This window comes from Hyaena hyaena, unplaced genomic scaffold (assembly GCF_003009895.1).
Source record: "Hyaena hyaena isolate Hyena2069 unplaced genomic scaffold, ASM300989v1 scaffold_10, whole genome shotgun sequence".
NCBI classification, from domain to species: domain Eukaryota; kingdom Metazoa; phylum Chordata; class Mammalia; order Carnivora; family Hyaenidae; genus Hyaena; species Hyaena hyaena.
This window is the reverse complement of record NW_024080642.1, coordinates 5,112,799-5,129,150: the sequence shown is the minus strand read 5'-3', so window position 1 is coordinate 5,129,150 and position 16,352 is coordinate 5,112,799. Positions and strand designations below refer to the sequence as shown.

General features: G+C 35.5%; 1 protein-coding gene across 5 annotated transcripts in view; it reads right to left on the bottom strand.

Annotated features, from left to right (window-relative positions):
- Window positions 1-16,352, bottom strand: part of NSRP1 (nuclear speckle splicing regulatory protein 1) — a 44,735-nt gene that overhangs the window by 6,086 nt on the left and 22,297 nt on the right. For all 5 annotated transcript variants that reach the window (XM_039253953.1, XM_039253988.1, XM_039253980.1 and 2 more), the window contains one exon: window positions 8,135-8,191. In XM_039253953.1, coding sequence (XP_039109884.1) covers window positions 8,135-8,191 — 57 coding nt within the window. The remainder of the gene's footprint in view (window positions 1-8,134; window positions 8,192-16,352) is intronic.

Below are 16,352 nucleotides of genomic sequence, written 5' to 3'. Positions count from 1 at the left end.
CAAACAAAACCTCAAACCAAAATCAGAAAATAACTTCCTTGGCTTCATGACAGATATCTATCAAAGACTGCATTTAATGATAACATTTAACAGCTTTTCCAATGATACAGGGAGTAAGATAATGTTGCTATCATCAGTTCTGTGCACCTAAGGTTCAGATAAAAGAACAGAAAGAAAAAGAAAAAACTGTTGTCTAACTATTGAAATATCCCATTTCTGGTGGCTCAGGTCACGATCTCATGGTTTAAGTTTGAGCCCTGTGTCAGGCTCTGTAATAACAGTGCAGAGCCTAGTTGGGATTCTCTCTCTCTCAGCCTTCCCCTGCTTGAGCACATGCTCTCTCTCAAATAACATTTAAAAATAAATAAACAAAATACCCCATTTCTAAAAGTATTTTACCTTAGATTTAGTAAATGGTAAATAGTAAGTTAGTATTTTTTATCATAAAAGTTAGTTTGGTATTAAAGCAGAAGACAAGCTAATTCATCCAACCAGGGAATAAAGTGAAAAGTAGGAGTATAGATGGGCGATCAAAGCACCAGCAGGAAGGTAAGAGATACAAGGAAGAGTTGTAGCAGCACTCCTCATTTTTTTATTTTATTTTATTTTTTCATTCATTCATTCAATTTATTTTATTTATTGTTAACATTCAGTTACTTTTGAGAGACAGAGAGAGACAGAGCATGAACAGGGGAGGGGCAGAGAGAGAGGGAGACACATAATCTGAAGCAGGCTCCAGGCTCTGAGCTGTCAGCCTTGAGCCGGACACAGGGCTCAAATTCACGAACCGCGAGATCATGACCTGAGCCAAAGTTGGACTCATTTAACCAAATGAGCCACCTAGGCGCCCCAAGCACTCCTCATTTTAAAGCAAACTATGAGAAAAGGTCTCGCTAATAGAAAAAGTGGCTGTGGACAGGATAAGGTTAAAAGTAAAAGTAGATTTGGGATTTATGCTTTAAGTAAGTAAGAAAAGATAACACAAAAATGTCAAAAGAACACAACGGACACCTGGCTCAGTCAATTAAGCATCTGTCTCTTGATTTTGGCTCAGGTCATGATCTCACAGTTCAAAGGATGGAGCCCTGCGTTGGGCTCTGTGCCAACAGTGCAGAACCTGCTTGGGATTCCCTCTCTCCCTCTCTCTGTCTCTCTATTGCTTGCATATTCTCTCTCTTCCAAAATAAATAAATGAACATGAAAAAAAATTTTAAAGAACACTAGAAAACAAGACACCTACATGACATTGGAGAAGTCATCAGATTCTCTGAAACTAATACTCTCATTGATATGGCGAAGAAGTTGAATTCTAAAATTCTAACTCAAAGCATTTCATCATTTATGTTTTAAAAACTCAGTTTTTTTAAATGTGTGCATTAAACCATTTTGAGGCTGCTGAGTTACAATTCCACTATGAAACTAAGATATTACCGTAATACTACAAAACACATCATTCTGTGCCCATTCCCCAGGGTGGCAGTAAACATAGTGACTAAAAGCATGGGCTCTGCAATTTCAGTGCCTGGGTTTGAACTAACTATGAGACCTCAATAAAGTCACATAAATCCTTTTGCCTTCATGTCCTTCAACTATAAAATGGAGATTATAAGAGCATTTATCTTACAGGATTATTTTAAGAATTAAAGATAATTCTCAAAAAGTGGTTGCCATAACGTCTGGCACATTATAAAGTGCTTAACTTATCCTTATGCAGGATGCCAGTTGGACAAGGAAGAAACAGATGCCAAAAGTTAAAGGAAATGTGAAGAGGGGGAGACCCTACTAGGCTTGCCTCATCCCTTGAATATTGCTAGATAAATATCAAATCATTTTGAACACCCACGAGATTAATCTGAGGACTGAGAGGGGAAAAAATGCACTAGAGGTGAAAAAATTGCCACAATGTGGAAGGCAGGAGCTGCGGAGAGTTGATTTGGGGGGACAGAAGAGGTGTGGGTGCCGCAATGGGGAGGGTGCCTTGAATGCAGCAAGAGATCAAAACACATCTACAATCCAGTTACCATTTTTTTTTTTTGACCTCGACAATATGACAACACAGAGGAATTCACCCCAAAAGAAAGAACAGAAGAAATAACAGTCAGGAATTTAATCAATACAGATATAAGTAAGATGTCTGAACCAGAATTTAAAACAATAATTATAAGGACTAGCTGGGCTTGAAAAAGCATAGAAGACACTAGAGAATCCCTTACTGCAGAGATAAAAGAACTAAAAACTAGTGAAGCTGAAATTAAAAATGCTATAACCGAGATGCAACCTGATGAGTATGGCCGAAGCAGAGGAACAAATCAGTGACATAAAAGATAAAATTATGGACTATAATGAGGCTGAAGAGAGAAAGAAAGGTATTGGATCACAAATGTAGACTTAGGGAACTCAATGACTCCTTAAAACTTAGTAACATTCCTATCATAGGAGTCTCAGAAAATGAAGATAGAGAAAAAGGGGCAGAAGGTTTATTTGAGCAAATTATAGCTGAAGATTTCCCTAACCTGGGGGAGGAAACAGACATCAAAACCCAAGAAGTAAAAAGAAGTCCCTTTAAATTAAAAAAAAAAAAAAAAAAGCCGACCATCACCAAGGTATTTCATATCAAATTCACAAAATACACAAAAAAAGAATCCTGAAAGCAACAAGGGTAAAAAAGTTCTTAACTTACGAGGGAAGACAGAGAACGTTCACAGCAGATTTGTCAACAATGCTTGGTAGGCCAGAAGGGAGTGGCATATCTTCAGTGTGCTGAATGGGAAAAATATGCAGCCAAGAGTACTTTACAGGGAGGCTGTCATTCAGAAGAGAATGAGAGATAAAGAGTTTCCCAGACAAACAAAAACTCATGGAGTCCATGATCACAAAACCAGTCCTGCAAGAAAATATTAAAGGTTGAGACTCTTTGAGTGGGGAAAGAATAAATAAAGACTAGAAAGGAACAGAGAATATCACATACTGGGTCATGAATCAGGCCTCACCAAGTACAAAAAGATTGAAATTGTACCATGCATATTTTCAGACTACAACACTATGAAACTTGAAGTACACCACAAGAAAAATCTGGAAAGACCACAAATACATGGAGGTTAAAGAACATTCTACTAAAGAATGAATGCGTTAACCAGGAAATTAAAGAAGAAATTAAAAAGTACATGTAAGCAAATGAAAATGAAAACACGATAGTCCAAAACCTTTGGGATACAACATAGGCAGTCCTAAAAGGAAGTATACTGCAATACAGGCCCATCTCAAGAAGCAAGAAAGGTCTTAAATACCCAACCTAACTTTACACCTAAAGGAGCTAGAAAAGAAAAAGTAAATAAAGCCTAAAGCCAGAAGAAGAGAAATAATAAAGATTAGAGCAGAAATAAATGAAACAAAATAAACAGTAGAACAGATCAACAAAGCTAACAACTGGTTCTTTGGGGAATTAATAAAATTGATAAACCTCTAGCTAGACTTATTAAGAAGAGAAAGAACCCACACAGATAAAATCATGAATGGCAGAGGGAGAAATCACAACCAACACCACAGAAATACAAATGATTTTAAGAGAATACTACGAAAAATCATATGCCAACAAACTGGGCAATCTGGAGAATTGGAGAAATTCCTAGAAACATACAAACTACCAAAACTGAAACAAGAAAAAATAGAAAATTTGAACAGACCCACAACTAGCAAAGAAGTTGAATCAGTAATCAGAAATCTCCCAACTAAAGACCACGGCCAGATGGCTTCCCAGGGGAATTCTACTAAACATTTAAAGAATACCTATTCTTCTCAAACTGTTCCAAAAGTATAAAAATGAAAAGAAACTTCCAAACTTATTCTACAAGGCCAGCATTACTGTGACTCCAAAATCAAAGACCCCACTAAAAACGAGAATTACAGGCCAATATTTCCTATGCACATGGATGCAAATGTTCTCAACAAGATACTAGCAAATCGAATCCATCAGTACATTAAAAGAATTATTTACCACGGTCAAGTGGGATTTATTCCTAGATTGCAAGGGTGGTTCAGTATTCACAAATCAATCAATGTGATACACTACGTTAATTAAAAACAAAAGGATAAGAACCATATGATCCTGTCAACAGATGCAGAAAAAGCATTTATTCTTGATAAAAACCCTCAAGAAAGTAAGCATAAATGGAACATACCCAAACAAAAGACCCACAGCTACCTCATCTTCAATGGGGAAAAACTGAGAGCTTTTCCCCTATAATCAGAACAAGACAGGGATGTCCACTCTCACCATTACTATTTAACATAGTACTGGAAGTCTTAATCTTGGCAATCAGACAACAAAAAGAAATAAAAGGCATCCAAACAGGCAAGGAAGAAGTCAAACTTTCACTATTTGCAGATGACATGATACTCTACGTAGAAATCCTAAAAGACTCCACCAAAAAATTGCTAGAACTAATATATGAATTCAGCAGTGTTGCAGCATATAAAATCAATGAACAGAAATCAGGTGCATTTCTATATACCAATAATGAAGCAGCAGAAAGAGAAATCAAGGAATTGATCCCTTTTATAACTGCACCAAAAACACTAAGATATTTAGGAATAAACCTAACCAGAGAAGAAAAAGATTATCTACTCTGGAACTACAGAACACTTACAAAAGAAACTGAAGGTGACACAAAGAAATGGGAAAACATTCCATGTTCATGGATTGAAAAAACACTGTTAAAGTGTCTATACTGCCTAAAGCAATCTACACATTTAATAAAAATCTCTATCAAAATGCCACCAGCCTTTTTCACAGAGCCACAACAAACAATCCTAAAATTTGTATGGAAATACAAAAGACCCTCAATAGCCAAAGCAATCCTGAGAAGGCAAAGCAAAGCTGGAGGTATCACAATTCTGGACTTCAAGCTATATTACAAAGCTGTAGTCATCAAGGAAGTACATGTAACACAAACAAAAACAAACACCTAGATCAAAGGAACAGAAAACCCAGAAATGGACCCACAACTATATGGCCAACTAATCTTCAATAAAGCAGGGAAGAATATCCAATGGAAAAAGGTCTCTTCAGCAAATGGTGTTGGGAAAATGGAATGGCGACATGCAGAAGAATGAAACTGGACCACTTTCTTACATCATACACAAAAATAAATTCAAAATGGATGAAAGACCTAAATGTGAGACAGGAAACCATCAAAATCTTACAGGAGAACACAGGCAGCAGCAACTTCTTGGACCTCATCTGGAGCAACTTCTTACTAGAAGATGCCAGTGGCAAGGGGAACAAAATAAAAAATGAACTACTGAGACTTCATCAAGATAAAAAGCTGCACAGTGAAGGAAAACAATCAACAAAACTTAAAAGGTAACCTAAGGAATGGGAGAAGACCTATCTGATAAAGGGTTAGTATCCAAAGTCTATAAAGAACTTACCAAACTCAACACTTAAAAAACAAAATAATCCATTTAAGAAACGGGCAGAAGACATGAATAGCCCTTTTTCCAAAGATATTCCAGTGGCTGACACATGAAAAGATGCTCAACCTCACTCATCATCAGGGAAATACAAATCAAAAACCACGATGAGATACCACCTCACACATATGAGAATGGCTAAAATTAACAACAAAGGAAACAATAAGAGTTGGTGAGGACGCAGAGTAAGGGGAACCACCTTGCACTGCTGGTAGGAATACAAACTGGTGCAGCCACTCTGGAACACAGTATGGAGGTTTCTTAGAAAGTTTAAAAATAGAACTACCCTGTGACCCAGCAATTGTACTACTAGGTATTTACCCAAAAGATATAAAAATACAGATTTGATGGGATACATGTATCCCGATATCCACAGGAGCATTATCAACAATAACCAAATTATGGAAAGAGCCCAAATGTCCATCAACTGATGAATGGATAAAGATGTGGTATATACAATGGAGTATTACTCAGCCATCAACAGGAATGAAATCTTGCCATTTGCAATGATGTGGATGGAACTAGAGTGTATTATCCTAAGTGAAATAAGTCAGAGAAAGACAAATACCATGATTTCACTCATATGTGGAATAAAAAAAAACAAAAAACGAAACATATGAACAGATGGGAAGGGGGAAAAACAAAAGAAAGGGAACATGCCATAGAGACTCTATGATACAGAACAAACTGAAGGCCGATGGAGGGAGGTGGGTGGGGGAATGGGCTAAGTGGGTGATGCATATTAGGGATGGCACTAATCATTTTGAGTACTGGGTGTTATATGTAAGTGATGAATCACTGAAGTCTACTCCAGAAAATAATTTTACACTATATTAACTAACTGGAATTTAAATAAAAATTTGAAATAAATATATAAATTTTGTTGCAGCAAAATATAGCTAAAGACTTGCCACAGAGGGGCACTTCGGTGTCTCAGTTGGTTGAGCATCCAACTTCAGCTCAGGTCATGATCTCATGGTTCAGGAGTTTGAGCCCCACATTGGGCTCTGTGCTGACAGTTCAGAGGTTGTAGCCTGGTTCAGATTCTGTGTCTCCCTCTTTCTCTGCTCCTCCCCCACTCATACTCTGTCTCTCTCTCTAAAGTAAATAAACATTAATAAAAAAAATAAAACCTGTCACAGTTTCTCACCTATATAACCACAGAGCTATTTAATCACTGAAAGATTTACTTACTAGTATTGAACTACTAAAGATTTTACTTAATTACAACAACAGTTAGGTACTGGGCATGGTGCTATTTATAGAGATAATAAGCAATGGTATAAAACGGTTGCTAATATTATACATATAAGAACTGATATTTGGTGTATGCAGGTTGAAACTGCTAAAAAAAAAAAAAACCTATATTTACTAGAGGGTGTTATGTTTTCTTCTGTATTGATATGGAATACATTTATTGTTTTGGTTTTTTTTTTCTTTTTAACATTTATTCATTTTTGAGAGACAGAGTATGAGCAGGGTGGGGCAGAGAAAGAGGGAGACACAGAATCCAAAGCAGGCTCCAGGCTATGAGCTGCCAGCACAGAGCCTGTTGCAGGACTCTAATTCACAGACTGCGAGATCATGACCTAAGATGAAGTAAGATGCTTAACCGACTGAGCCACCCAGGCACCCCTGGAACAAATATATTTAGATGAGTACTTGCCATTCAAAGAGATTTAATCAATTTTTATTCAAATGTTATTACTGACATTGCAAACTATGAGAAATGGCCAAGTGGATGGAGCAAATTGAACCCTATCCTTACAATTTAACAGTTCCAGAGGTACCTTATAATACCCCATGATTAAACTATAACAATGGATTAAAAAGAAAAAAATATATATATATGAAAGTCTCTTAAATCAATAATATAACCCCCAATGTACTACACATGTAGAATAAATAAAAATTTTTTTTGAGAGAGAGAGCACAGCAGTGGGGGAAAGAGATAGAGGAAGAGACAGAGAGAGAGGGAGAATATCTTAAGTAAGCTCCACGCTGAGTGTGGAGCCTCATGTGAGGCTCAATCGCATAACCCTGGAATCATGACATGAGCCAAAATCAAGAGTCAGACATTTAACCGACTAAACCCCCCAGGCACCCCAGAAGTTTCAGATTTCTTAATCGACCATGAGCAAGTTTGTGAGAATTTTAAAAATATAATGTATGTATTAAAAAAAAAAGTGCTTGGAAATACCAGAGCACCATATAAGGTGCTAGGCAAGTCTATCGAAAATTACCAGATATTCCTCTTTCTTAGTAGAGAACTTCAAATAATTATAAAATCGCTTCACTGATTTTTTCACTTCAGCGTGAAAAGACTTTTTTTTAAGCAAGTAAGCTCATTAATAAGAATTATTAAACCACATAATCCACTGTAAGGCTACTGAGTCATCTGAAAGCAGAAATGGGCTTAATCTACATACAACACAATGAAGAGAGTTCTTCACTGTGCTTTTAAGATTTATCACAAAACCCTGAAATCTATATGAATCAAGAAACATCTTAAACATTTTCAGAAAACAAGGGTCAAGATAAAATTATTTCTTTATATACTGCTCAGTCTTGATCAAGACCTGGGTAACCAAAACTGATATTTAAAAAAAAACTTAAGCTGAAATACTTCACCAAATACATAGAATTCACCCAGCAAGCTTACCTGTTTCATTGCTTGCTTCTTAGCAGCTTCCCTCTGAAGACTTTCACTCACGGAGGTCTATAAAACATAAAAATGCTGTCATTGTTTAAACTAATTTAAAGTTTCTTTTCCATTTGAATTTCATCATATATATTTACTGTAATAAATATTCTGTTCCTTAAAAAAAAAAAATAAAATAAAATTTCTTTTCCAGTATTCTGGCTGGCAACTAGTTCCTTATAGTTAAAAACAAAAAGTTATGAAAAAATATTATGAATTAAGTTAACATTTTCAAGGTCTTTTACCTAAACCTTAGGAAACAAATGAATTTTTATTATAAATTATGAGAATAAGCTCTAAGGTGTAAGAGAAAATAGAGTGGAATAGGAAAAAATGAGGTAACATGGTTTTTTATTCCAAACTTCACCACTAAGGCATTCAATCTCGAACAGATTTCAATTTATTTTGTGTGCACATGTGAATGTGTGTGTGAGCGTGTATGCACTGTGTAGGGGAACACTGGCCCCTTCCATCACAAAAGTGGTAGGATTCCCAGCAACAAAAAAGCACATTCTTTTAATATTCACCACTGAATAATAGTATATCAAGTTCTTAGTATATGTTAAGGCTTAGGGGCTGCCAGAACTATCTGTGGTTATAATCATTCAATAAATATGTACTGAAAAGCCTACCATATCAGACATTGTTCTAGTTTCTGGAGATAGCGAGGAAAACAAGAACATTCTCTATCTCTGAAAGATAAATGGTCTGAAAGGGAAGAACAAGTAGCTAAAGAGATAATTACAACACAGATGTGATACGCTATATAATAAAGGGATTTTTAAAAAAGGCTGTAGGAGCACAGAATCAAGAAAGCCTTTCTAAAAGAGACAGGACATTAAACCTGAACCAAAAAGAATTTACGAGAAGGCAAGAGGTATTTAGGAAGAAGTAATCACATGGGCAAAAGCAAACACAGCTAAGAAAAGAAATATAATTAAAATACTTAAAAACATGTTTTCTGGGGCACCTGAGTGGCTCAGTTGGTTGAACGTCTGACTTCAGCTCAGGTCATGATCTTGCAGTTTGTGAGTTCAAGCCCTGTGTCAGGCTCTGTGCTGACAGCTCAGAGACTGGAGCCTGCTTCAGATTCTGTGTCTCCCTCTTTCTCTGTACAGACCGCCCCCGGCCCCCCATGCTCTGTCACTCTCTCTCCCTTTCTCAAAAATAAATAAATATATATTTTTTTAATTTAAAAACATGTTTTCTGAAAAGGATAAGGCTTTGTAAATATACTAACCAACATTGAAATGTATACTTTAAAAGTGTGAGTTTTATGGTATGTGAATTTTATCTTAAAATAAGGCTACTGATGAAATTATCTTTTAATGAAAAGTATAACCCCCAGGACTATACTTCTCTAGCATATTGACATTTCAGCTGTATAGTATCAATTGGTGCCTCCTTTGTTTACCTCCTTTGTTATAGCAACAAACAGAACAAAATAAATAAACCTAATTCTAGCTCCCTAAGGTCATGGAGGTAAAGTTAATACACAAAGGCCATACAAGTAATAGAGCACACACTTATTAAAAGAAACGTACAGGCAAAGAACTAAGGATATTTTAGGTGACAGTAAATTGACTAAACTAGAGGAAAAGATATCAATAACAAAAACAATAGTAGCTAACATTTACTGAGCCAGGTGCTATGCTAGGTGGGTTACTTGTGTATGACATGTATTAGTCATTTAGTACAAATTTGTTATGTGATACAACACATTTTTACTCATTAGAATATCAATTTTAAACATTAAAACGTTAAATATACTAGTAAGCATAATTCATGAATTCTTTCCATCTATTTTTAATGTCTCAGTCTTTCTAAGTGTAAGTTAAATGTTTCTTGATCACTGACTTAGTAATGTCTTCAGGCCTGACTAGAAGATTAAGTATCCAAACACTAGACTTTTACTTCTTTGACTTGCTTTTATTCTTTTTTTTTTTTTTCCTATCTCTTCTTCAGTCAGTCACAACTCACCTGCTGTCACTTCCAAACTGGTTGCTTCAACCTAAACTACTGAACTTAGAAAAATAAAACATAAAGCTATAAAAATATAGAAAAGATAAAAATATATTTTTATAGAAAATCTACAAAATCTATAAAAACATAGAACAAGAAGACTGGGAAGGGCCTTTCTAATGTAAAGTATATGTACTCTGAGACATAACAAGAGGTTTTGTTTCTCTGTTTAGAGGTGTTTTGAAGGATGATTTTTGACTTTTGAAAAACAGAATGGAGGGAGTATAGTATTTTACACATTCTTCTCACAGACTTATATTCCTAGAATTCCAACAGCATCACCACTGGAATAAAGAGGTAGCTCTGAACCTAAAACTCAGGGAAGAGTATCTCCTTTTGAAGCTCATTTGATTCTCAGTTTTCTTTCTTTTTTTTCTTTTAAGTTTATTTATTTATTTTGAGAGAGCAAGCACATGCCACATGCACGTGGGGGGAGAAGCAGAGAGAGGGGTGGAGAGAGAATTCCAAGCAGGTTCTGTACTGTTTAACTCAAACCACTCACAAACCATGAAATGACCTGAGCCCAAATCAAGAACTGGAGGCTTAAGTGACTGAGTCACTAGGAGCCCCTGATTCTCAGTTTTCTAACTAAAGGAACTCTGACAGGATTATTAAAGGTGTTAACTGAAATGTCAACAACTGAGGGCCTCCTGCTGGCTCAGTGAGTAAAGCACATGACTCTTGATCTTGGGGTCATGAGTTTGAGCTCCACATTGGGGGTTCGGTTTACTCAAAAACAAAAACAAAAAAAAACAACAATTTGTTTAAACACATATACACAAAAAGTTAAAAACAAAGAGTGCAAGTGTGCCTGAGTCAGTTAAACGTCCAACTTTGGCTCAGGTCATGTTCTTGCAGTTTGTAGGTTTGAGCCCTGCTTCCAGCTCTGTGCTAACATCTCAGAGCCTGGAACAGGTTTCCTTCCGATTCTGTGTCTCCGCCTCTCTCTGCCCCTCCCATGCTCATGTTCTCTCTCTGTCCCTCAATAATAAATAAATGTTAAAAAAAATTTTTTTTAAATTGAGTGCACTAAAACTTTTTAGTTGTTTCTATAATAGTGACCTTACATAAAAATCAGTGAACATATAAAAATCAACAAATACATTAATGATCATTTAAAATTTCCTATATAACAAACATAAGAAATTCAAGTCTAGATCCATCTTGGAGACAAAAATAACCAGCAAAATTAAAAGCAGGATCAATAAAATTTTGTATTTTAAAGGTCGTTAGAGATATCCTTCAATTAAAATACTAATATGAATGTTAAGACTCAACTTTTAAATTTATGGCTCTTTCTCAACTTATGACTCAGTATGTCCTAATAAACCCATCATAAATTGAAAATATTTTAAGTTGAAATGCATTTAATACACATATCCTACCCCAACATCATGCCTTAGGCCAGTCTACCTTAAACGTGTTCAGAACACTCACATTAGCCCACAGTTGGGCAAAATGATCTAACACAAAGCCTACCTTATAAAAGTGGTGAATATCTCACATAATTTAGTGAATACTGTTCTGAAAGTGAGTAACAGAATGGCTGTTTGGGTACAGAGTAACTTTAAGTGTACAGGTTGTTTACCCTTGTGATCACATGGCCAGAGCCCAGCACCAAGACAAGAGTATTGCATATCACTAGCCCAGGAAAAGATCAAAATTTGACATATAATTTCTATTGAATGCGTATCACTTCTATACCATTGTAAAGCTAAAAAATCTTAAGTCAAACTATACTAAATCAGGGACTATCTACGGTTTCTATAAAAAGAAAGGAGCTGGGGCGCCTGGGTGGCTTAGTCAGTTGGGCGTCCGACTTTCGCTCAGGTCATGATCTCGCGGTTCGTGGGTTCGAGCCCCGCATCGGGCTCTGTGCTGACTGCCAGCTCAGAGCCTGGAGCTTGTTTCAGAGTCTGTATCTCCCTCTCTCTCTGACCCTCCCCTGCTCACGCTGTCTCTCTCTCTCTCTCCTAGAAATAAAAATTAAAAAAAAAAAAAAAAAAAAAAGAAAGGAGCAAAGCCTGGCTAGGTCAGTTGGTAGAGCACTCAACTCTTGAACTAAGGATCATGCATTCAAGCTCCACTCTGGGCATAGGGCTTATTTAATTAAAGAAAAAAGAAAAGAAAAGAAAAAAGGAAGATTAAGTGAGAAAAGATTAAAAAGACAAAAACAAGTCCTCCTACATAAGTCAAGAAAGGCTTCATCTTATTGAACTCAGTAAGAGAACAGATTGAATAAAAAAAACTTAGATATATAATAACCACCAGTATATCAGTCTCTAACTTCAGAGTTTCTATATTGTATGGTATAAAAAGGAAGTAAAGAACACTGGTTACAAGTGTAAGTTTGGGAATCTGACTGAGTTTCAAACTGTTCTTTCCCTTACTAGCTGTATTATTTCAGATATGCTACTCATCTATATAATAGTACCTACCTCAGAAGGTTCTTTAATCCTCACAAGCATTAAATAAAAATAAAATATAAAAAGTGCTTAGCAAGTTTCTGGCTCAAAGAAGTATCAATAAGGGGTAGCCACCATTATTACCATTATTATTACTATGCTGTTTAAAAACATGAGGCTGAAGAAATGCTTATATTTAAACAAATTATGTTATGGGAAAATAGTATTACAGTTAAACCAACGTGCTCACCAGAAAAGCATGTAAACTATGTCTTACCTTATGTTTATCGCTATACTTAATAAAACACCAAACTGTTATTTATTTAGAGTTATACAGTATGATTCAATTCACATCTACTGAAATACAAAAATCTATTCTGTTGAATATTTAAAAGACTGTACATGTTTTTTGTGTTAAGATTCCTTAGGTTTTATATCCAGTATACCAATAAACAGGAAAATGGAGGATGCATACATTCAAGTCCATCGCTAGCCATGGGAACTATGACATAGCTAAGGAATGGGTTTTCTAGAACTAATAGTGGCTTTATTAGGAACTACTTATAAATGAAAATACACCTCTCCAAGCATGAGTCGATGAGAAAGAACTCTTCTTTGAGGGAGTCCTCTACTGTGCTGCTATATTAATAACTGGATGGTGGGACTTGATCTGAGTGGATATCTGCCTTTAAGAATTGCTCTGGTTTAGGGTGGAGTTCTTACTAAAGTCTATTTTATAAAACTTTTTTTTGCAGTAACTGTAAATTCAGGTAGCTGCAAAGAAATGTACAGGGAAGTCATTTGCCCAGCCTCCCCCAATATTTACATCTTAAATAACTACAGTATAATATCAACACCAGGAAACAGACATTGGTACAAACCATAGAACTTATTCATATTTTACCAGTTATATGTGTATATATTTGTGAGAGTATGTGCATAATTTTTTGCTATTTTATGACACATATAGCTTCACGGGACTAACACCACAATCAAGATATTTAACTGTACCATCACCACGGTATTTTTTTTGTGCTATCCCTTTAGAGCCATACTCACCTCTTTTCCCCATCCCTAATTCCTGGCACCACGAATCTTCTCTATCTCTGTATGTTACTTCATGAATGTTAAATAAATGGAATCATTCTGAGCTTGGCTTTTTTCACTCAGCATTATTTTAAAGGAATGTATATTGCTTAGTACAGATATTACAAAACCCTTTAGTTCTTGCCTCAAAATATTCTAGCCTACAAGTGGCCTAAGGAAAATCAGCTGTTAAATAAAATGATTAAAGCTGAATGTGACCAAACCATACAATACAGTCATTGACTGATTAGTTTCAAAATTAGCAGGCAGGCAATTATTCTAATTTTGTCTGAAGACCAATTAATTTACATAATAAGAGAGTATTCCTTAATAGTGCCTTCTAAGAAAACCACAAATTATCATTAGCAGGAAGATAAAATGTAGGAAGATAAAAATACTGCCTGTAAGGGCTTTTATCTTAAAGAAAAAATAATTCAAGTTATAATTTGGCTCAAATGTAAACACTCCAACTGTCCTAAGTGTAAAAATTGCCACTGTACCACAATCTTTCATAATAGGTTTTATACCAAAAATCTCAGGGAAACAACATTTCACAAAACCTGAAGTAATAGTTACTTGCAGATGTTTTCACTTAATTCAAGAAACATGTTTTGAGAGCCTACTAGGTATATGGCACTGAAAGTGAGAGAGGAGCCATATTTGGTCAACACCTTAGTTTTTTATGTCTAATCTAAGAGTTGGTTCCTATTAACTTTAATTCCAAATAAGAAATTAAAGAATGAACACGAAGGGGCGCCTGGGTGGCTCAGTCAGTTAAGCATCCAACTTCGGCTCAGGTAATGATCTCATGGTTTGTGAGTTCAAGCCCCGCGTAGGGCTCTGTGCTGACAGCTCACAGCCTGCTTCAAATTCTGTGTCTCTCTCTCTCTCCCTACCCTTCCTCCGCTCATGATCTCTCTCTCAAAATAAAAATAAAAAAACTTTTTTAAATAAAAAAAATGAAATAAACATGAAGACAAAGAAGGATATAAAATGCCAGGTCCATTTTATATATACTAGTAATAAATAACAATATACTCTCTAAACATACACACACACACGCACAGTAAAGACATGATTATCAAGCACAGGCACCATAAACTGCAGAATTAAGAAAAACACTGCAACTGGGTATTCTTAGACTTTAGTACCTCCATTGTTCTGTATAGAGAATAAAAATTAATCAATCTAATGTTTGTCTCCATGAGTTGCAGACAGATATGATCTAATTAAGAGGGAGATGTTTTACGTTTTTATTTATTTTTTAATGTTTATTTTTAAGAGAGAGAGTATGAGCGAGGGACAGGCAGAAAGGGAGACACAGAATCTGAAACAGGTTCCAGGCTCTGAGCTGTCAGCATAGAGCCTGATGTGGGGTTCAAACTCAGAGATGGTTTTAAAAACCTTCAAAATTAGTTCAGATAAATGCAAGAGAAACCACGTTTGTGCATTTCTAACATCATTCCATGTTTAGATGGATTGCCTCCTGGGCTGTGAGAACAGCCCAACTATTCAGAAGAGAAATAGCTTTTATTGGAGCTCGTTCACCAACACACAACTATAGTTTAATGACACTGGGAAATAAATAAGATACTGGACCATTAATTTATATTATTGAATTTCCTTTCTTCAGTCACAAATTTTTTAAATTTAAACAGAAATTCAGAAAAGTGATCTGAATTTTCCTTTTTCTTTGCAGAAATCTTTTTCCATAACTAATAAATCACAAATTAAAAAATGACATAAGGGCTTCTTTATGAAATAAGAGGTTTACCTACACAATGATCCAAAATAGTTCTCAGCTAGAGAAAAGAACAGTTCAAGAATCAATCCTTCAAATGGCTTACTGCTACCATTTTCAGTTGTGCTCTGAGAACTTGAAATGAAAACTTCCTGTTCATTTTTTTAAAACGTAACAAAAGATCATTTAATAAAGGTCCTACAACTCTGCAATCTCTATTATAAGCTTTATTTGTCCACATTCACATGACTCTTTTGTAAGTACAAAAGCCTATTTAAGAGACGTAGAAAATACACAAAATTTTTATTATATAAGCTCTGACAGAAAAAGTGGACATAGCTATCAACAGAAAATTTATAAAAGAGAAAATATAAATGACCATTAGCTATATGAAAAAGCTCAATCTTACCAATAACTAAAGATGAAAATGAAAACTAACTTTTATCCTCAAATTGATAGATTTTTAAAATCATATTATCCGGGGCGCCTGGGTGGCTTAGTCGGTTAAACGTCCGACTTTCGCTTAGGTCATGATCTCGCGGTTCGTGGGTTCGAGCCCCGCGTCAGGCTCTGTGCTGACTGCCAGCTCAGAGCCTGGAGCCTGTTTCAGTCTGTGACTCCCTCTCTCTCTGACCCTCCCCTGCTCACGCTGTCTTTGTCTCTCCTAGAAATAAATAAAAAAACATTAAAAAAAAAATAAAAAAAAATTAAAATCATATTATCCATTATTGGCAAGGTAATGAGCAAATATATACTCCCACATTGTGAAAATATGAAATAGTTCTCAATTTGGCAAAATCTATTAAAAGCCTGAAAAAATATCCATTTCTTTTGATCCAGTAATTCCACTTTCAGAAGTTCATTCTACGGATTAAAAAAAAAAAATGTACAAAAAGATTTAGGTGCTAGGATATTCACTGTATTA